This window comes from Pocillopora verrucosa, chromosome 1 (assembly GCF_036669915.1).
Source record: "Pocillopora verrucosa isolate sample1 chromosome 1, ASM3666991v2, whole genome shotgun sequence".
In the NCBI taxonomy this organism is placed as follows: domain Eukaryota; kingdom Metazoa; phylum Cnidaria; class Anthozoa; order Scleractinia; family Pocilloporidae; genus Pocillopora; species Pocillopora verrucosa.
In genome coordinates, this window is record NC_089312.1 from 34859022 (window position 1) to 34881690 (window position 22669).

Consider the following 22669-nt stretch of genomic DNA (forward strand, 5'->3'; position numbering starts at 1 on the left):
ATTTGCAATATTGATTTTTGTGTAGAATTTGGCCTGCGAAAGCGATAAAGCCTCCTTGGCCAGAATGTCCACAGTATATTTATAATTACATAAATATAATTACATATGAATAAAGGAATATTTCTGTCTTCATAAATTCAGCTGCTCTTCGGAAGTTGGTAGAACAGGAGATAAGCAGTATATTTCCCTGGCTCCACATTGCTGGACGGCTGGAGAAGTTGCACACGAAATAGGTGAGGTTGAATCGTAAGTCTTATTGCCCATCTGTCTCGTTTAGTACAAATGTCCTCTAATTGCATTTCATCTGTGTTAACGTCTGTTATATTTTTAGCTCATGCACTGGGATTTTATCACGAGCAATCAAGACCTGATCGTGATGAATATGTCACCATTAACTGGAACAACATCGTTGAATGTAGGTGTGACTCCAAAGATAAATAGATTCCTGGTAGAGGAGTCCTTGTACTTCTGTAGTTTAGTTGCTTGCACTGACAAAGTAATGGTTTATCAAAATGATATGCTGCAGCTTGCTACGGTTCAAGACTGCGCCTGAAGGTCAAAATGACTTCGCTAAAAGGCATGTAGGAAGCTGATGCACCTGGAATTATATTCATACCAACATATACATCTCACACGATCAAGAAGAATAACTCAATTATTCATGGTCCGTTTAGGTTACGACTCTCCTTCGTAATTGTATATCCGCAGGACCGTGTTAACGTTTTAATTGTATATCCGCAGGACCGTTTAACGTATTCAAAGTCGTGTGTTTGTCTTTGTCTTTTTTTCTGTATCATATACTCCTCAATTTAATTAACTTGCAGCCGAAAAGGTTAACTTTGCTAAGTATGGGCCATCGAGAATAAATTCCCTTGGCGTCCCCTATGACTACAGAAGTTTGATGCATTTCAGTGACAAAGCCTTCAGTAAAAATGGCGAGCCCACGATAGTACCTAAGCAAGCTGGGGTAAGTACATAACATTTCTGGCGTTCCTCAGAAACAGCTTTTTTTTAGCATGCAAAAAAAAGTGAAAAAGAAAAAAAATACCAACTAAAAACGTAAAAACGCTAGGCATTGTCACTAAAATACATATATAATCGAAACTATTTCAATCGCTCTGACGAAGGGCTAAAGCTCGAAACGTCAGCTTTTTTACCCTTTACGGTGGCTAATTTACGTTTTCAACCCAGTTGTTAACACTAAATTACCTATTATACTCTCCCACCGACGCAGCACCAAAGTTTCTTTAGAAACTTACCCCTTTATTATTATGTAAGCCTTCAATTTTTATTTTCCAAGATACAAATAGGTCAACGGAAAAGTCCAAGTGCCTTGGATATCAAGCAAATGAATTTATTGTATAAATGCAGTGGTGGAGGCGGAGGCGGAGGCGGAGGCGGAGGCGGAGGAGGAGGCGGAGGCGGAGGCGGAGGCGGAGGCGGAGGCGGAGGCGGAGGCGGAGGCGGAGGCGGAGGAGGAGGAGGAGGAGGAGGAGGAGGCGGAGGCGGAGGAGGAGGAGGTGGTGGAGGTAAACTTTAAACTCGTTTTGCCTCATATCTTTCCTATCATTATCATACCAGAGACAAAAGGGATTAACCTAGAAGATTTTTTGAGGGCATCTTACAGAGTATGGAGGCGCCTTTCCATGCAGAGTCAGTGATTTTGGGTCTCAGAAGTCTTGGAGTGGCGCTCAGCAGGTCTCTGAAGAGTCCAATTACACGGGATGACTTCTCACATACCTTTTTCGTTGCAGAAACCTGCAGGGATCAAAATTATAATTGTGGAAACTGGGCAAGAAGGGGTGAGTGCTACAGAAATCCAAGATACATGCACGTGTATTGCAAGAAGAGCTGTCGGGTGTGTAATGCGCAAGGTAAATTTGCAGAGTTATTTGTTATTAAAACAATTAGTCGCCTCAGCCTTAGTGAATATTGTTGAATAATTGTTAATCAGCGCTGGAGTTTTTCCCGGATTTACTAATATGAGCCAACTGGAAGTATGGCAACTCCTCTATGGGCGGGGATAGCAGTTCAAAGATCCTGTTTCTACCTACGAGGAGGCACCCATTTGCAGCAGGTCCGGTGTGCATTAATCAAAGACTAATGATGGTTGCCTCTCGATTAAAATTTAGCAGCAGGACAAATGAATTCCGTCAAGGGTAGGGAGGTGAAGAAAGTAATTTGGGACTTATAACTTCTAAGTGGGAAAAAAGGTCTATAGAAAATGATCAAGGCTAGAAATGATTGTGTTTCTTGCCATCTCGGCGTGTTTTAATCTAATATCATTTTTAATGTTAATACTGCCGCAGTCTTAATGATTTAAGTCGCTGAGAGTAATGACCAAGATATATTACTGTCACTGAAAACTAAACTTCGTCAAAAACTCGCCCCGATATATTGAATTAGTCTTGTAAGTAATTTTTTGCCGAAAAGTTTGTAAAATTGTTGTTAGAAACAAGGGGAGAAATAAAGTTTATAGGAACCACGGAGTGTAATTGTCATGCGTTTTTATATGGAAAGAAACGGTTTTATTTGTTAACTTTTAAAGCCCCTATATAAAAGTACAAATAGTTTTAAAAATCTTTCAAATATTGATTGAAGATTCTTAGCCAACGTTTGCGCTGTTCTCTTCCCACGCACAAAGTAAAATATTATCATGTACAGGTTACAATTTCCAACTCTGACTGGGTTTGAAGGAGACTATCTGAAGCTCAGCCAGCACGTTGTTGCCACCGCCTTTGCATTAAAAGCCTTCTGGCTCATGACAGTACTGCGATTTATTTTTAAGAGCCTTTGAAAGATGTCTATTTCTATAACAACATTGATTGTTAGTAACTGTCACCAATTAATTTATGCTACAGAAGATTGTGTGGATCGTAACCGATACTGTCAACACTGGGCCTCACAGGGTCACTGCTACGCTAATCCTGGCTACATGGGACCCAACTGCAAAAGAAGCTGTGGAATCTGCTCTAGGTGGGTGGGATTAATTAAATACTTTTGCTATATTGTGTTAATTCGCAACTAAGGTAGTAATGAGGCCTTGAATATTCCATCAATAGGAAACTCCGTAGATTATAACTGTTTATTCTGTGCCAACTCTTCTACGTTGATATACAAAAGAATTTGTTTTAAGAATATCAATAACGAAGTAAAATGATAAATATAATCTTAAAATAGCCGGTATTCTTTTCAAGAAATGTTGGAGTCATTTTTTTGTTTTAGGCAGGTACCGGGAGTAATTTTCAGATTCTGAAGCAACACAATGGCGTTGAAGAATGGAGTTACTTGTAATTACGATAAATCAAACAGTGGATGCTGCATTGAAATGCATCTCTTGTCAGGAAGTAAATTAATAAACACGACAACTACGACATCGACTCTATGTTTGTTAAATACAATATCAGATATATCAAGATGATGAATTAAAGCAATGATTCTCGCAGGTAAACTTACTTGATTCATCCACAGGAAAAAAAGATCCTTACTTTGAGGCTCATTTGGGGGTATGGCTGAGGTAGGAGCACGGCTCCTGAATTTTTTCTGCACTTTCTAAAATTACAGTTGACGATCATAGCTTTACTTGATTTTCTACCCAATTATGATCATTAAAATTTTCAATATCAAGATGGCAGCTCAAGGGCATTTAAAATTCAAATGATATTAAGAGGCGTGATGGTCTGATGGACTAATGATAAGAGAACTCATTGTAAAGAATACTAATGCCTTCCATGACAAAAGCATGCGGTGAGGGACTTTTTAGAACCAGTGGTTTGAGAGAAGAAAGTGTTGCCCATCAAGCGGTAGGTACAATGCAGCAATAGCTAAAAACAAATGGGACCACAACAAAAGACAAAAGCTTTGTCTAACGGCGGACAAAACTGTCCATGACAAGTAATCCTGTCAAAAAACTTCTACGCAGAGAAATAAGAATACTTCACGAAGTCATAACGACACTTTTTGCAATGGGTAGATTCTTGACTTGAAATCAGGCGAAGCTTTCAGTGAATGAAAACAAAGGGTTGATATCATGACCAATCGTTACGAGTCAAAAAAGACAGAAGAGCAGCTAACGTGTTATTCATTTTATTTCTATCCCATTATCTACATGTATCCCGGCATTTATTTGTTAGTTTTGAGCTTTGACTTAGCAGTCATATATAATGATATCGTCAATTGCAGCATCCCCCCTATAGTTGGCTCCTCTTATCCCTTCAAAACTCAGCTGAAAGAGAAAAAAAAATAAATTCAATGGAAAAAAGATTTCAGTAGGTTTCGATTGGTTGCCAGAATCTTAAATGGGATGAAAAGCAAAAATATCTAAATGATGAGTGGGTTCATAATAATGTCTATAAAATAATAATAAAAAAAGATCAAAAGATTGATTACAGATAATAAATTAGTGAAGTTCTTGATACAATTCCAGAAGAAATTAATAAATGATTTAAAAGGAAAAAGAGGAGTGATATAAGTTTAACTGAATAGCTAGCGGTTGAAAATAGAGTTAACGAATATTTAGGACCCGTTCACTCAGAAGCCGGACTTGTAAATAGTCATTGTCTTTTTTTCGTTTTTTCAATCCTAGTTGTGTCAGCCACTAGGCAGCGGCGAGAGTAATAGCGGACGTTCGGGCGCCTAATGATTAACTTGTACTTTTAGGACTCCCATTAAGATTCTCCATGCATGCTATTTTTATTTCCTTCCCTGTCGACACTGCGGCAAAATGAGTACGCATGCTCCGCTACTCGAGTCATATGAGCGTTTAGGACTAGGATACCTCTTCCGCAAACGTTGTTTTTCCGCCAAAACAAGATTTTGTTTCCTGGGGGGGGGGGTGCTTACTGAGGAGACGTTGAAAAGAGGGGCGAACCCGAAAACAGGTATTACGAACCTCGTAGCCTTGTAACAACTGTTCAAATTCTGTCACTACATTCACAACTGTTACCATGTTTATCGAGTGAGAGGTGTGACTAAAGAGGTTCGACAGAGACTATCCTAAAAACGCCAACCTCATCTGTTTTGGTTTGGGGTTATACCCGGGCAATGATAATGGGTATTGGGAAGTTTTAAAAATTCCGCCATTTTGTTGCGAAAGTGTTAGTGTTGCCATGGAAATACCATGTACGCGTACAGAAGTTTCTCATGAGTTACAAGCATTCGCACTCATTTTGCCGCTGTTTCTTTCCTTCCAACATGAGACATGCGCCCTTCGGTTATCATATTCCTATTTCATCGTTGAGCTCTTGCAATCTTACTGAAATCCTAAAGGGAGTAAACAGAAACCTACCTCGAATGAACCTCTCCCAGAAAGACGAACTTCGTGCATCTTCCAGGTGTTTCCCTGGTTTCCAGATTTTTGAAATAACACCTTGTTGCAAAGTTTCACCCTCAGAGTGCCCATATCCGTTCCGTACATGTGATAATAAAACCTTAAGCAAGAGTTTCCAGAGAGTTTAACCATTCGAGACATTATGGCATTGTCACCAGGCCCTCGTGGACTTGAAGTTTCAATGTAACTGTACTTGCCTATAAAATGTAGAGATTCCTTCGTCAAGTTTCTTAAGAAACAAAATATCAGCTTAATACTTTACTGACACCCACGGGAAATAGTATAAACACTAGCTCTTCGTGAGGAATTCCCTCCTTCTGATTTACGGTCAAATGTCTCAGTGTTGAAGTACAAAGAGCATTTTGGTGAGTGGTATCATCTACATGTTTTTCCCCCTCGTTATTTTTTGTTGAGGAATTTAATTTGTCAGAATGAAAAGGAAAAATGTTTTGAAAATCGGAAAACAAGAGAAGGGAAACTGTATTCCACGCTAAAATTTTCAGAGATAACGAGTATGCTTATGATCTTTCAACATTCCAAGGCTAAGACGAATTGACCAGTCAAACTTGATGACAAGTCTAAATTGGTAAACTAGAAATCTACTTATTAATATACAAACCATTTCCTGTGGTGTGGTCTCCACTTGGGCCAGTGTTTCTAGATGGAGTGGAGCCTGACCTTGGTGTCCAATCAAATTTGTCATTTTTGTTTTGTGTGAACCCACAGTCGTCGTCAAAATTGCATGAAAAAGCTGCATTTAAGAAAATAATCAACAAGAGATTTAAGAATATGCTTTCTCGTGCGTACCTAGCTTATCCAAATATGCCCAGTCCCAATCCTACGCTCTCAACTTGTTTTTTCCTAAACAAAGCTGGTAAGATGAGAGACTATGAAACAGCACGATTCTTTAAGTCGATTGGATATCTCAGAGAACAAGTACTTGAGAGAAAAACTGGAGAAAATGCACCTTGCACAAAGAGTTAAACAAATTCCCTTTGCAGAACCTTAAGGTGATTCCTCAGTTTTGCATCGCGCATCCTGTAATGCGCATAAAAATCACGTAACCAGGGGAATGAGTGCCCGTGCATTCCGAGAACGCGGTATTGTTTTTCAATTCATGGAACAGGTAAGGAGGTCCGATGGTCTTTAGCTCCTGAAAGGGCAAGGTAAACTATATATATATATATATTTTTTTTTTTTTGCATAATTTCAGTGTAAAATGCATCCCCTTTAAATTGGGGAAATTAAAAAAAATTATTCGAAGGAAAAAAAAGATAAAGCTCAAAACGTGCACGAAGCCCGTAAATCGAGGATGCAAATCATGAGGAACGACTCGAGGAACGTTTTAGTCGATGTCGTTTAAATTTTCGTGATTTTCCCAAAAATTATATTGTATATCAAATTGTTCCATACACTTGAGACTTTTTGTTTCTGTTAAGTTTTTTTCTCAAGTGTTACTTCAAAAACACTTGCTTCCAGTTGCAGCAAAGTGTATTGTGAACCAATGAAATGATAAGTGCAAGTACAAGCATAAATGGGGTACGTTTGGCTTATTATATCTCCTAAACAAGCGCGTTGACCTATCTTTTTCATGGTATTTTTCACAGACATTGGTAAGGAACATTAAGGAAAGTTAAGAAAATTGTTCGATAAGCTTTTTTTTGGCGGAATCCCCTTAAACGATTATTTTTAGTGCATGCACTTTAAACTTACATGCAGAGGGAGGAGTAGTCGGTGGGGGTGGCTGTTTCGACGGTGGAGAAGCACCTGAGAGAAAAATGAAATATTCAGAAATATTAACCAATTATGAAAGAATATGCTTCTGCAAAAAGGCTTTGTGCAAAATAAAGTTTGACTTGACACACTTAACAAATGTCAATTTGCATTCTGTTTAAAACAGCAAACAATGCCCTGATTAGGGAAAGATGTTTTTCGTCTTGTCACGAGCGTGGGACAAAGAAAAATAATCTGAGTCCTCGTAAGGGTTCAGTTGGATAAATAGTTAAATTAGCGAAAACATTTTATGCGAATTTATTTCGTCCCACGCTCTTGACAAGACAAAAACATTTTTCTCTATTCCTTTAGCGATCTTAAAACTTACCATCTCTCTTACTGTAATGCTTTGATTGTTGGGCAGAAGTACTGACTCCTCGGCGCAAGCTTCCTTATCCCTCAATTATCCGGTAAAATCAACTTTTTTATTCTTTACTTACGTTTGTTAGGAAAGTTATGTAATTAACATTTTGGTGTATTTGTAAAAAACACGATTGTAATAAACATTAATTTTAACTTTAGAATAGTAACGACCTCTTTCGACTCACCGCACTTATAAAGCAACATCATCTGCCTAATATCAATAGGACTAAGACCTGCTCGGTTACCAATACTGACCTAGAAAGAATTAAAAATGGTTATTTATTCATAAAATGAAGAGCATGTTTCTGCTGCCTCCATTGTCCAAAATAATAACAAAAGTATGATGAATTTGACTTCCAAATCTGCCAATAACGAATAACGAATGACTTTCCTATTCTTAAGACATCTTAGGCATCATTGTATTTCAGTGCATGATTTATCTTGTCTTTCACTAGAGTTCTGACGCCTAATAAGACTTCGTGCAGTTTTAAACTGCAATCGTGCCCGCCGATTTCAAAGGAAAAATTCTCAAAAAAGCTTAAAAAGTCATATGAGGCGAACATGTCATTTTCCGCTTTTAGGGCGTCTCTTGTTTTATTAATCTTTAAAACCGTAATCCACCTACTCCTTAAGAGGAAAGCTGTTTTTTCGGATAGTATAACTTGTCCCATTAATCCATACTTCTTATAACATGTTACCAAGAAATTTAAGGAATCACCTAAAAACTGCTTAAGTCGCTGATAAAATTTCACGTCAAAATTGATAAGAAACCCGGATCCGTGGCCTTATAATCCACTCACCCCTGCTTTCTTTGGGACAATTGTTGGCTGTCCATTCTTAGAGAAGTACCTCGCACCATAATGCATGATGGATCCATAGTCATAGGGTGTTCCCAACGAGTTTACACTGCTAGATTTTCGGAAATTGCCTTCTTTGCCTGATTGGATATTTTCAAACTTGATTTCGACATAATTATCGCGGTCTGGACGAGACTGCTCGTGAAGAAAGCCAAGAGCGTGACCTGACAGAAAAAAAATTCAAGACGCTTTTAAATATGTAGAGCTGATCATTTGAAATGTACGGATAGGACTTTTTGATTCGTTTTATAGATAGAAATTTGGAATTGAGAATTTAAGAAGTTTAGCCGCCCGCAGTTAAGTAGCGGATTGCCTGCACAGTGACTGAATAGGTATTTTTCTTTATTCTAAGTAGTCAAATAGCTTCGAATTTGGAGCTACTTTCGGTCGAATGTCATTTAAGCTTCTGGAACAAACCAAATGTTACCACACAAAAAATAGTTATGACTGTGAATATAAGAAAACAGCAGCCATTACCCGGATCCTCCAAACCAATTGTACCCTTGAGTCAACCCTGTCCCATACCTTTTTATTTTTAGAACTGAGATATGTGTGGGGTTCTTTAATTTCCCGCAAAAACATGCAGACATTCGCATAACACCCAAAAAAAATTGGCAGTCGAAGGCGAAAGGCCGACCTCTATTCCTTCTCTGCATGTGACGTAAACAATAGAGGACTACAGCTCTCTTATAATTGGTTATTATGTAAACACCCACGAAAAACTCCGTGGAAGGTGCTTCTATAATTAAAAAGATACGGGACATGGTTGACTCAGAGGGTAAGTATTGAAGATGGAAGCTCCGTGTAATGGGCTCCTGATGAAAATTATATATATGAACTGCGGTGTAAGAGATGAATATTAAAGCGATCTTCGCAATGATGAACACTACTTAAGCACTGGTGAAAATAAGGCTTGAAAAAAATTCAGGCCCGCACAGGATTTGAACCCATGACCTCTGCGATTCCCTTGCAGTGCTCTACCAACTGTGCTCAAGTCATTACATTCCGTACAGGCCTGAATATTTTTCAGGCCTTATTTTCACTACTGCCTAAGTAGTGTTCATTACTGCGAAGATCGCTTTCATATTCACAAAAAAATATTGCAGCTGAAGGTCGCTCATGCATATCATAAACAAATTAAGGATACAAAAAAAAGTTAACAAGGCAGTAACAGAAGTTTGAACATCCAACCAATTTCGTGGATTACAGTTCCTTTTCTCCAGCATCCAGCGGCCAAGGACAATTGCTGCTTACGCCCAATGCGTCCCACGTAAGACCAGCATCTATTGAATGAAATGCGGATCTATTAGACAATTACGAGGTGATTTATGCAAATCAAGCCAAATATTTTTAGACTTCAATTCTAGATACTTATATTAGCAAAGAGTGCCAAATGCCGCGGTATTTCTCTCCTTTGACTCAACTTTTGAGTTAGATACTTTCATCCATGTTGTTCAGTATTGGAAAACGTTGTTAGTGTACTCAGAAATTATCAACTTATCTACGAAAATTTGAAATCTATCGTTGATGTTTATTTTCGCGACTTTATTCAATCACATTGGCGATACAAATAAAAACAACGCTTTGACATCAGATACTGAACATGATTTGTTGACCTGAAGTAAAGTACACTTACCCAGAACCCCTGAAAAATGATACATATGCCGTCTCTGTAGTCTTTTTCTGGAATTTGATACAGCCATTTGTAAGCGTTGTCCAGTCCTTCATAGCACTGTTAATTGCAGTCATTGCGTTAGACTGAGAACCTATAAAAAGGAAGTAGGAGATACAAATTTATCGGAAAAGAGAGACAATTTCTTGCGATTCCCACATTTTTTCTGAAGGACAACAACAGCCCTTAACTTCAATAGAGATGATTGTTTCGCCTCATGAGAGGTTTCCAAGATTCTCTCTGGTGTGGAGCATTAAAGGCATATATCAACCGATTGTACTGCAACAAATTGAAAAGCTATGGGAAAGTTAGAAATAAGAGAGATGGTAAGTTTTTGAGCTCGTTAAAGAAATGGAGAAAGATTTTCTTTTGTTTTGTCACGAGCGTGGGACATGGAGACTCAGATTTTTTTCTTTATGGGAAAGTTGTTGTAACTAATGATATATTTTTGTCTCAGACTTAATACAGCATTCTTCGATCACTTAATGATTGTAGGTTCTTAGCTCTTTGTTGCCACTTGTCATAGGTTTTGTTCCACTCTTCAGTTAAGTCGTTTAAAATGCTTAAGAGAGAAAGGAAGAGACTTCTCAGGGTAAATACGAGTGGCGTCGTAAAATTAACTTGGTCCAGTCTATCCATCAATTGCAACATAGGCGGTTTTACTGATATTACCATTAAACGTAAATTTGCCAAGTGATAAAATATGTGTATGGAGCTTGGCTGTGTTAACGTTAAATTTCATAATGAAAGTGGCTGGAAAACCATGCGTAAGACTTGACCCTTGCTGACATTTTTAAAGTGGTTACGATATCCCTTACTTAAAGAAGATTCGATTTCAAACACAAAGACACCATTCGGCCACAATCTGCCCGGCACTGAACCTCTGGCCTGGCCTGGTAAAAACCTCATATCGCCTTCAAACAGTCCGCCATCTTTGACGTGCAAATTTTCTGGCAAAGAAAATTATTTAGAGTGGTTAATAGGTTGGCCCATTTGTAGGAGCTAAATTCTACTAGGAAACTGAATTTATTTTTATCTTCAAAGTTAGACAGAGTTTTGAACCCTTTTTGTTCAAAGGTTCATTTTCTTGGCTAAATTTAACAATTCAGTGCTACTTATAAACAGTAGATGATATAACAGCGTAAACGGCCGCTGGTTATAGCATATTCAGGCAGGCTCAATGAGGAAACAGATTTAGCTGTGTTTAGTAATAATGGGAGATCCGGTGACTCACAATTTCTTCTTTATCAGAAAGGAGAGAAAAGCTCTGCTCACTCGGAATGAGAGGAAAGGTGTCTTAAACTTTTAAAAAATGTTTTCGTTTTTAATAAGGGTTTTTTTATTTCTGAAGGTAGGAATTCAGTGGTTTTTGTGAAATTAAATACAAAAAATTAAAAAGCATATATGACATTTTTAATCTCACCGTTGATAGACATCAAAATCTATGTATTCACAAGAAACACATTTGGTTTTTTGGAAAAAAATTATAGTTCACTCCAAATAGGCGGAGTTTTTGTTGTTGCGTAATTTCTTTACATCGGCTTTCAAACCCTCTCACTTTACTACTCATCCTCTTTTGACAGAACGATATGAAACCCATTTTAAACTGCTAGACAGGGGAGAGAACAACGCCAATAGCGCCCGAATGCTACTGGAATAATTGCTTTTCATGATTGCGTGAGTCCCTAAGTGATATAAACGACCTTACCCTACAACCTTAACCTAAACATTATACAGCTTTGACGTTATTGTGCAAAATTTGCCTTTACGAGTGTTCTACATTGCTGTCATAAAAGAAGGAGACAGTGCCATTGATGATTAATAGTCTTAATTTTGAATGAGATTTAAAGTAATCCATACCTTCTGGGGAGGAGGCCAGAACTGAGGCAAACCACAAGAAATTAAAAATCACGATAACCTTCATGATGATCTTCGTGATTGTAATGAAATCAGTGATTGCCGACGCCTATTTAATAGGAACCAATTTTTTTACATCTGCTTGCTGTAAAAACAGTCATTAGCAATATTTGAATATCTACGCTTGAACCTTGCACTTTTTTTGTGTTTTTCACTCAATTTAAAAAATCAGTTAGAGATATAAAAGTATTTGCAAAGGTGCATCCTTTGCTGTTTGCGTATAATTCAATTATGTTGTTGATTTGATGACTGTTAAATCACGCGATTACAATGACTTGAATTAAGAAACTTTCGTAAGGAAAGAAAAGCATTTTGAAACAAATTGATTTTGATGAATTCTTTACACAACTTGGTGAAGGTTCTTTGCAATAACTATCTCTCTTTTATTCTGTTCCATTAGTTCTGCATACAGGATGTTACGAATTCCCAAGTTCTTTGGAAATAATGGGGAATTAAAATGTTCTTGTAAAGCGGTGTCAATCATCTTAACAAAAATGTTAGCCTCAACGATAAACAATTCGTCACGTACGAAACAATTTGTCTTAGTGAAGTTAAAATGAGCTTTGAGTTCCTCTATCCAAAAAAAAAAAGTAGAATGTAAAATGACGGTTATGTTTCTTGGGTTGCAAGATTCTTATTTTTATAGGGGGAAGACCACTTGATAATTGAGTCCTTCCCATTTTTCCTCATATTTGATTCATAAATGGATTTGGGGTATACAAAATGACTGTTAATTATAAAGAATACCCTCTTATGTTCAAACGTAAGGTATGTTCTGTCGGTAGCATAAGCTGTGACAAGGTTTATTTCAGTCCGCTGCTCACTTATGAGCTCGAGTTTTCAAAGCTGGGTTTCCGTTTGGCTACATATTGATGAAAATAGCAATTTAAAAAAGGGGGGCCTCCCGATGATCTTAGCTCGCAAATACAGTTCTGCTGACTAATTTCCACTGACGTGGCCGAATGAAACTTGATTTTGAATTTTCTTCAGAAATCAATGAATAGAATTAATACACTTTATTTCAATCATCCTTGAATTTGAAGAATCAGCAGTCAAATATGGTAATATCGTCAATTGCAGCATCTCCCTTGTAGCTAGTTCCTCTTATTCCCTCGAAAGTCAGCTGCAAGAGAAAGAAAAACTCTGGTTGCATTTCATCCAAAGATTGTTTGACAATTCAAAATGTTGTAACATCGCACCAACCATCATATTTAAGATCATGTTAGATCCTCATGAAGACGAAATAGGCAATAAAAGATGATATATTGTGAAAAGGCAATTACTTCTTTCGACCCTGATCCTGTAAGACGACCTTGGAACATGTGCCAGTCATTTCCTTGGTCTCCAGCCTTTTCAAATATCTTCTTGTTACCTAACATAACCTTCACTGTTCCCATGCTACTCCCGAACATGTGATAATAAAACCTCAAGCAAGACTTTCCAGAGAGTGAAACCGTCCGGGACATTTTGGCATTGTCATTAATCCTTCGTGGGAATGAAGCCTCAATGTACATGAAGTAACCTAAGGGAGAAATTTAAATATATTTAAACACATAGCTTATGTTCGAAAAGTTATCAGCTTCCCTAAAGAAATGCATTTCAAGGAACACGGACAGGCCCTCTCCCAAACACCCCTTTCTTAAAATTTTGTAATTTTAGCCAGGTTCTGTGTTTTCTCTCGATGAATCATGTGATACTTCGCAGGCTACCAAAATCGTCAGATACATGTACGTAGCTGAAGGTTTAAAAGCGTTTTGATGACAAATGAACACGAACTATTATTGATATGGTTGATAGACAGCCATATTATCAAAGTGGTGTCTACGCAATTTTCTAATCTCTCTCTTAAAATCTACCAAGTCAAGAGATAAGAATCTGTGAGCAGCAGAGCAACTTTGCAGCCTTAAAAATAGGCCTTCCAGGAGTCTTTCCCATCAAATTGATTATGCTAATGTATAATTAGTAACGCAAATTAATAACACATGATACTGATAGTTCCACAAAATTTTGACCACCAAGCCATTGTTTAGAACACAAGAGAGCCTTTGACATGTGAAAACTGATCGAAAATTTGAAAGTGGAGCGAAAAGTTTTGAGTAAAACAAACCATTGCGAGATGTGTGATCTTTATCTGGCCCAGTCCCTCCCGATGGGGAAGGCCCTTTACTTCTTGTCCAGTCAAATTTGTCGCTTGAACTTTGTCTGAATCCACACTCGTCTTCATCGAAATTGCACAAGAAAGCTGCGTGAAAGAAATGTTTAGGTTTTGTGAATTGCATTAGATTTTTGAATTAATGCAAAAATTTAGAAACCGGCATCAACATCTAGAAAATAAAATCCTGGCCCAGAGGTTTGAACGAAGGGAATTTTTATCGAGGGGACTGTTTTTCATTTACGTGATTTTAACATGTCATTTAAAGACTTTTTTAATGCTGTAAGGTTGAAGCTACTCACAAGCAGAAGATGGAGGAATAACTGGCGGAGCCTGAGTCTCTGGAACATCTAAAATAGAGAGAAAAGAGCAAAAATATCTTATTTGACTAAACAAGGAAGATAAAGAATCTACCTTAGTACAAGGGTTGATTCTTTATCGTCCTTGTTTAGTCAACATCAATTAATTAAAAAGTCTAGATGTTCAATTAGTGCAAAAAAAATAGAAACCAGCATAAGTGGAAGCGAGTACATCAAATAGACAAAAAATAGCACTCGCTTCCATTTATACAAAAAGTTGATCGCCGTTAACACATTGTTCAAGAATACTGGATTTTTTTCTAAAGAGAGCGCTCCTTTTCGATGTTTGTCGGATTTTGATAGGAAAGGAGGTGAATTCTTTAGCGAATCAAAACTTTTACATTGAGAGACAAATCAAAGCTTGATGATAACCGCTGACAAAGCGAGCTAAGTGAAAAAGACAAAATAGAAGCAAACTACCCATCTAACCAAACTTAGTAGAGTATTGTTAAGTTCAAGGAGCTTTGATGAATAGTACTAGCTAAACTATAGGGTTCTAATTCCACGAGTGGGTACAAAACATAATTTCCTTTTTGAATTTGATATTTAGTTTGTCGCATACAACCATTTAATTTAAACAAAGTCCAAATTTAATGAGAAACATAAAATGCAAAAATACCTCCCCCGCATTCACGTCTGTACAACCGAATCATTTCCTCGGCATCAATACGACTTATGTATTCTCTTTGACCAATGTTTACCTGAAAACAAATGTACGTTGTATAAATTCCAACAAATTTTATACATTCCATGGGTTAAGGGGAAGTGAAACTTATGCTTGAAACTTATACTTACTTATTTTTTCCAAAAAACACACACAAGAAGAAACAACAACAACAAAACAGGAACAGAATGCTGAGAAGATGAAGTATCTGGCCCTTGTCTTCCTTGACGTCTGGTTGATAATGCTGCACCATTTTTTTTTTGAAACCTCCCTCTAATTTTGTTAATAACTTACCCCTCGTTTCTTTGGGTCTATTTTAAGGTGTTTCCTCTAAATTCGGACAAATATTCTCATTAAGCTTTACCAAAGAAATTAAGGAATCGCCCAAAAATTTTTTAAGACAGCATGTTCATATTACTGCTCTTAGGAAAATAGCAGAAAACCCGAATCTTTATTATCTACTCACCCCTGATTTCTTTGGGACAATAGTTGGCTTTCCATTTTTAGTAAAGTACTTCCCACCATAATGCATGATAGATCCGTAATCATAGGGTGTTCCATACGAGTTCACTCTGTATGATTTCTGGAAATTGCCTTCCATTCCTAGGAAATGTCATAGAAACAAAGAGCTCCTAGGAACCTTCTTATGAAAATGATAAGAAAGGCCGAAACGAATGATAAGGGCGAAGAGGTCGATAGTTTCTCAGAGTTATGATGGTTCAAACTATACCTGACTTGTCTTCCTTGACCTAAATGCCATAACGCTTATCATACAGTACCTGGGCTTATGTTCTCGAACTGTATTGTGACATATTGATCCCTGTCCGGACGCGATTGCTCGTGGAGAAATCCAAGAGCATGTCCTGGTAAGAAAATAAAATATACGTAATATTATCTAAACTAAAGAAACAAACACAGTAAGACGAAATTAAAACATTAAAAAAACGGGTAAACTACATATATCAAGGTAAATTTACTCCTTTTCTGAATCTGATCAATAGCCAAGTTCTGACGATCGTCTAGTCTTACAAGTAATAACGACCCGAAAATCTGCCCTATATGCTTCTTTCAATCAAAGTTTCAATATTCAATCGAAAAACTACCATGACTGTTTCTCTGAACGTCTTTCCCATCGCTAACCGCTCCTTATAAGGGTCGATACCATTTTATTTAAGATTTGAAATGATCGAGTTTACATACCTACATTTTTGGAAATTACAATCCAAATTTTGCTCTATACACAAGCTCTCTTGATAGGGTAGCCGACTGGCTGATAAACTAAAAAAATACGATTGTTCCAAAGCTGCAAACGATAACTAGAACAAACCTATCTCGTGGGCAACAGTGCCGAGATACCAGCATCCACTGTCTAGGGACAGTTGTTGTTCCCTCCCGGTTCGTCCCACGTAAGACCAGCATCTGTAAGAATAAAAAAAATTAACTTAAAAAAAAGAGAGAAAAAATTTATTGTGTTTAAATTACTTTGGAATATCACTGTACAACCATACCAGTACGTAATACGCACGACTTGAAAGATCTTGGTAAAACAGTTATACTATCTAAGTAGGTAAATACATATAAAAAATAGCGTACAAAGTAAATAAAAAATAATTCATTAAATTTGATTAATTTAACTAAGAAAATGAATGAATCCATGAAGGGATTAAAAATTAAGTTTTGTTTAATTAGGTGAAAGTCATGTAACTTTTCTACGATTCATCCGTCACTAATTTAAATCGAGCACATTTATTAGGGCATATGGTATGTAAATATATCTTAACAAGGGGGAACCACCTAGAATACCAAAAGGTAACTGTATACCTGGAATACTTAGCAGATTAAACGACCAAACAGGTTTTTTCAAATACAATATTCAAACCTACCCGCCACCTTTGAAAAATTTGACGAATGCGCGCTCATTTGCCGTCTTCTGTCTGAATTTTATGCAGCCATTTGTTTCTCGTTTCCAAGCGTTGAAAGCATTGTTAATTACGGTCATTGCATACGAGGAAGACACTGACAAGAAAACAAAGGAGACAACTGGTCATTGCATACGAGGAAGACACTGACAAGAAAACAAAGGAGACAACTGGTCATTGCATACGAGGAAGACACTGACAAGAAAACAAAGGAGACAACTGGTCATTGTATACGAGGAAGACACTGACAAGAAAACAAAGGAGACAACTGGTCATTGCATACGAGGAAGACACTGACAAGAAAACAAAGGAGACAACTGGTCATTGTATACGAGGAAGACACTGACAAGAAAACAAAGGAGACAACTGGTCATTGCATACGAGGAAGACACTGACAAGAAAACAAAGGAGGCAACTACGTGAGTCGCTCTTTTCAGATTTCGTTTTTGCTACCACATCCTCGATTTACAATCTTCCATCCTGCAGTCTACATACACTAAATTATTGTCAAGGCACTTTTTTTGCCAAACTATGCTAAGTTCAGTACAACACTGACGATGCCGAAACTCCGTAACAAGCATAATGTGGCCTTTAAATCGATAAGCATTCTTCGAAAAGAAGATATTTGTCTAGAACAATTTATGAATGGCACATGGTATATCATGCGTAATACATATACCATGCACATATTTTATTCCAATCTTTCTTTGTTATCGCAAAAAAATCTTTTTATCAGCTAAGAGAACAGGGATGGTAACAAGTTTTTTTTGCAGTTTATGATTGTGTTGGCTGAATATACATTTCGAAAGATTGAAATTCGACATTTTTTGTAGGTTTTTCGTATCGAGATAGTATGAAGAGTACGACTAACTTACTCAGAGAATAATCGATGTCATACACGAGCGTGCCGCCTGGCCACTGTCTGTTACCCACTGCACCTCTGGTCTGGCCTGGTATTAGCTTCATATCACCTTCAAACAATTCGTTATCCCTGGTGTGAAGATTTTCTGGGAGAAAGTTAAGATAACTTTCATTATTTTTTCATCAACGTTATTTTTGTGCTTGCAAAATTTGTACAATTGGTAGAATTGTTACTGTATGCATCCACCAGTACATCAGTTAAACTGAGAAATAAAGAAAACTAGTATTTTAGGTTTTCTGGTTTTCCATGTTTTCCTTTTGTTTTTGCTTTTAGTTCTTTTTTCTTTTTTTAATTTCGCTTTTTCTTGTTTTGTTTTTCCCAGAAAGGAACGGAGAGAAGGTTGAATTAAAATAAAATTTTTTATTTTTTTCCTTTATCTTTTGTTATCCTTTTTATAAAACGGACGAAAGTTCCACATCCCTTAAGTTCAATAAAATCACGAAAAACTACATAAAAAGACAGACAAAATCGAAATTCTCTTGGTGATCTAAACCTCTAGTAGTTGCTTTTTTGGGTGGGAGTTTTATCGCTTCGATTTCATCTGTTTTGTTTTTTCGGTCGACAAAAAAAAAAATAGCCTCCTCACATTCAGAGAATGTAAAATGGAAAGAAAATTTTGAGAAGAAACTGCATCAATAGAATTATACTGGTGAACTTGGGAATAATTATATCTTCGACTTCAACACATATAATTCAACTTAAGTTTCACAAGCCCATGTTTTCGCTATATACCTTCTGGAGATGAGGCCAAAATGGTGGCTAACCACGCGAAATTAAGAAGAACAAGAACCTTCATTGTGATGAGATTTGGCAATGATAAAAATGGAAATGGAAGGGATGCAGTCCGAATTAAATAGCTGATATTTTAAGCATCTGGTAATTATAAAAACAACCATTAAATATGTTTGTCGTGCCATCGAAGTCTTTTCATTTTTTTAATAAACTCAGTGCCTACGAGCAGTTCAAAAGAGTGTGCTAATTGGAACTGTCATTCCCTCCATTTTCATCTTTTCATCTTTATCGTTTTATTTTTTAAATCTTTGAATTTGATTGCCCAGCTTTATCTGTTGAAACACGCCCTAGAGAGAAAACAAAGCTTATTCAGCTCAGCTGCTAGATTCTGAAGAGTCCATAACGCTACAAAATAAAACATACTTTAAAAATTGTTTCACTTTTGTTTCACACTATTTTCTTCGAACAAAAGATATTAGTATACCTGAACATCTTTGCAAATAATCTACCCCGCTTACATCTATGTGCTATAACTAAATTACTCTTTTTAGGGGATAAATTGACTTATCTATTTTCTTGCAGCTGAGTATTTGAATAGTGTTAATCAAAACGTATTAAAGATAAAAAGAAGCATTCTTAACATTCGGTTTAACTGTCTACAACATATTGTATTCTCCGACAATGTTTTTCTTTACGTAATTTATTGAGCTGTAAAGATCACGTCCAACTTGCCATAAGTTGCACTATATTTTTAAGGACAACTCCGAGGACAGTTTCGAAAATCAAATAACACAGATATCAAACTATAAAATCTGTTGTTGGCAACAACAGAAACAATTTGAACGTTTTCTAGTCAAGTCTACTATTTTGCTTGGTAAAAAGAAGAATTAAAATCGTTAACATGATCAACAAAACAGTGATTTATTCTCTACCAACACCATTCAAATCGTTGAAGGAAAGACAGTAGTCAAATCTTCTTCCGTGATCTTTGCGTGAGGTAGGAGCGTTACCGCCCCACCTTGATGTACCTCTACAGGAACTGCTGTTAACGAAAAACTGCTCTGGCGTTGCTACGGTGCAAAAAGTCACAAAAAGCTTAGCAAGTTTTTCGAATTAATAGGCGGCGTCGCCATTCCGTTGCTTTCGCAGAACTGGAGTAAAGACTTCGTTGACGCTGAAAACGCTTCACGAAGGAAGTTAATTCAAGACGATGCTACTTTACCAAATGTATTGACTACTGAAGTGTGCCTTCATCTTCGTCAGGTGGTGAGAAAAGGTTAAGAACGAAATATGTTGTATAAGTTGGTAAATTAACCGTGCTTGTATGATTTGAAAGATTACTTGAGAATGTTGCCAGCTACGCATTGCCCAATCCTTACGAATTGAAAAGTAAAACATGTCGTCAACGATAAAGTTTAGATAAATATGTAAAAAAAAACACATTTATCTTTACTACATGGTCTATTTTGTCGTCCAATCGATCTTGAAATTCAAATGGTCTAAATTCGAAATAAAAACCGGAACTGCTAATGATCTCGTTACTTGTTCCTGCTTCGGTTTGGCGGAAGGTACATAAATTCAAATAAAGCACTGTTATTCTGAAGGAAATCCGTAAAAGACTGGTAACACACAAATTAAGAAACTGTCCCGTCGAAACTCGCAATATTACATACAATAAATGTTTATTTTCCAGCAGGGAACTCGAATATAAAAATAGTCTAAAGTCACCACAGTTTTCAGTGTAGGGATCTGTCTTAAGCAGACAAGTAATTCATTTAATTTCCTCTCTCAAATGACTTTGTTCAAAGTCGGAAATTGGTTTCTGAAGACATTTTGTGGCCGAAAACGTCATTGCAGGAGTTGATTTTTATAGACCGTTCAAAAACCCTTCGTAATTTCTTAATCTTTCACAAAAAGCAATAAAGAGAGTTTTGAGAGATGTGAACGTACATTACAATTAACTAATATAGCATTCATTCATTTCCAAACCCAAATTTAAAAAAAATCATTTGTTCGCTGCTTGAACTTGAACGGAGGTCTGAGCTACAACGCAAGTACACATGCAGAAGGTCTTTGCACATGCTGATGCCAGTGCCAATGCTGATGGAAAACGATGAGCACATGTCGAAAATATACCCAAGTGATAAATAGATATAATATATAAACTTTATTGCCTTGCACAGCTACTGATAGACCCAGTAGTTTACATTGTGGGAGGAAGGTAACATACCCAGGCGCAGCATCGGAAGCGGATAAGGGTTTCCACATCAAGCATAACGGCTTCTTAGATTTTCAAGTGATCTCGTGGCTACCTCTCCTGTTCAGGGCAATCGTTCTTTGATTAATTTAAGCTGGGTTTTCGAGAACCAATTGACACAAATTTTGAATTACCACGGCATACTAAAAACCACCCGTTGCCAATATAGACTTAGTGATGATCGTGGCAGAACAGTTTGGCGTCAAAAATCAGGTACTGGAGACGCATACGTTAAACTATTCACCCAATGTAAAAACCCAATTTATGTACTAGTGTTTACTACAAACCTACAGATTCACATAGTTACTTGTTGTATTCATCCTCACATCCATCACACGTCAAGAACTCCATACCTTTTTCACAGTTTCTCAGACTTCGTCGTTTATGTAGTGACGACTCTGATTTTTCCGAAAAATCAGAGGCAATGTGCCAGTTTTTCGATAAACGCGGCTATCCTGTTTCTGTCGTTAAAGCGGGCTACCACCGTGCCCAACTAATCGATCGACAGGCAGCACTACAAACGGCCCAGAAGGAGAACACTGACCGCATTCCATTTACTCTTACATTTCACCCTCACAACCACGCAGTTAAATCTATCATTCTTAAAAATTTTAAATTACTCCAAAACGATTCAGAGACTGGCACTATCTTTTCGCAACCCCCACTTATTTCATTCAAACGCGACAAAAACATAGGCAACTTTTTAGTCAGGAGTTCATTTCAAACCTATGACCAACCTGGAACTTTTAAATGCGCTCGCTCACGATGCAAAACTTGTCCTTTCATTCATAACGTAGAGAAAATATCGGGACCCAAAAGATCCATTAAGATCATTGATCACTTTACGTGTACCTCCGCCAATGTTATTTATTGCATAACTTGCACTTATTGCAATAAGTTATACATCGGCGAAACAGGAAGACGATTGGGTGACCGATTCCGAGAACACCTTCGCGATGTGGAAAGAAATGACAAGGACGCATCCAAACCAGTCGCTAGACACTTTAATCTTCCTTATCATTCTAAACAGCATATGGCAGTTTGCGGCCTTTCCTTACATCTAGACAGTTCGGAAAGCCGTAAAACACTAGAACAAAAATTTATATTCCAAATCGGCACCCTTAATCCCCACGGAATCAACGAGCGCTTTTCATTCAACTAATTTATTCCTGTTTTCTCGTCACCACATTCCCACCAATGGCGTAGCTCCACTTCCTACATATAAATCCACACACAACCCACAATTCCTCTAATCGCTCTGACGAAGGGCTAACGCTCGAAACGTCAGCTTTTTTACCCTTTACGGTGGCTTAATTTACGTTTTCAACCCAGTTGTTCACACTAAATTACCTGCTATACTCTCCCACCGACGCAGCACCACAGTTTCTTTACAAACTTACCCCTTTATTAAAAACCCAATTGTTCGTTTCGTAGGATTTTCCGCCTCTCAAGCCGAAAAAAAAGCCCTCGCCGACCCATTTAATGGGTCATAATTGCTTTTTAATTATTATCCGCTGTTTGTTTCGAGTAAAGGAAAACCTGGCCATCTTTTCAAATACACCTGCAGGTCAGAAAAGCATGAATAAAGTAACCAATCAGGCATAACTATGAACTTTTTTTACAATTTTTTTCAGCTGTTGGATTGAGCGAGGTAAGATTGGATAACATTGGATGCGTACTACAAGTGGCAAATATAAACTTAACATTCGTTTCGAATGGAATCAAGCGAAATTGTATTTCGTGATTGTGTCTG

General features: G+C 37.3%; 3 protein-coding genes and 1 long non-coding RNA gene across 4 annotated transcripts in view; 2 read left to right on the forward strand and 2 right to left on the reverse strand.

Annotated features, from left to right (window-relative positions):
* The window catches only part of LOC131784222 (nematocyst expressed protein 6-like), a 3975-nt gene extending 2435 nt beyond the window's left edge, over positions 1–1540 (forward strand). The window contains exons 4-7 of the mRNA XM_059101021.2: positions 142–233; positions 332–415; positions 825–967; positions 1301–1540. Coding sequence (XP_058957004.2) covers positions 142–233; positions 332–415; positions 825–967; positions 1301–1540 — 559 coding nt within the window. The remainder of the gene's footprint in view (positions 1–141; positions 234–331; positions 416–824; positions 968–1300) is intronic.
* A 215-nt stretch (positions 1541–1755) lies between these two features.
* On the forward strand, positions 1756–3425 carry LOC131784228 (uncharacterized). The gene is made up of 3 exons (XR_010716262.1): positions 1756–1874; positions 2862–2976; positions 3226–3425. It is a non-coding gene; the product is annotated as an uncharacterized lncRNA (long non-coding RNA).
* A 645-nt stretch (positions 3426–4070) lies between these two features.
* Positions 4071–11965, reverse strand: LOC131784223 (astacin). The gene is made up of 10 exons (XM_059101022.2): positions 11855–11965; positions 10813–10944; positions 9959–10088; positions 9514–9605; positions 8266–8486; positions 7651–7720; positions 7043–7096; positions 5949–6080; positions 5288–5526; positions 4071–4225 (listed from the first exon to the last, which is right to left on the reverse strand). Exons 1-10 carry the CDS (start codon positions 11916–11918, stop codon positions 4148–4150), a joined length of 1212 nt encoding a protein of 403 aa, XP_058957005.2. The 5' UTR covers positions 11919–11965; the 3' UTR covers positions 4071–4147.
* Positions 11966–12698: 733 nt separating this feature from the next.
* LOC136276777 (astacin-like) lies at positions 12699–18781 on the reverse strand. Its single transcript, XM_066167483.1, has 11 exons — positions 18660–18781; positions 17881–18012; positions 16970–17102; positions 16414–16505; positions 15866–15949; positions 15553–15689; positions 15042–15123; positions 14366–14413; positions 14019–14153; positions 13195–13433; positions 12699–13034 (listed from the first exon to the last, which is right to left on the reverse strand). The coding sequence occupies exons 1-11, from the start codon at positions 18721–18723 to the stop codon at positions 12957–12959; spliced, it is 1224 nt and encodes a 407-aa protein (XP_066023580.1). The 5' UTR covers positions 18724–18781; the 3' UTR covers positions 12699–12956.
* Between the last annotated feature and the right edge of the window lie 3888 nt (positions 18782–22669).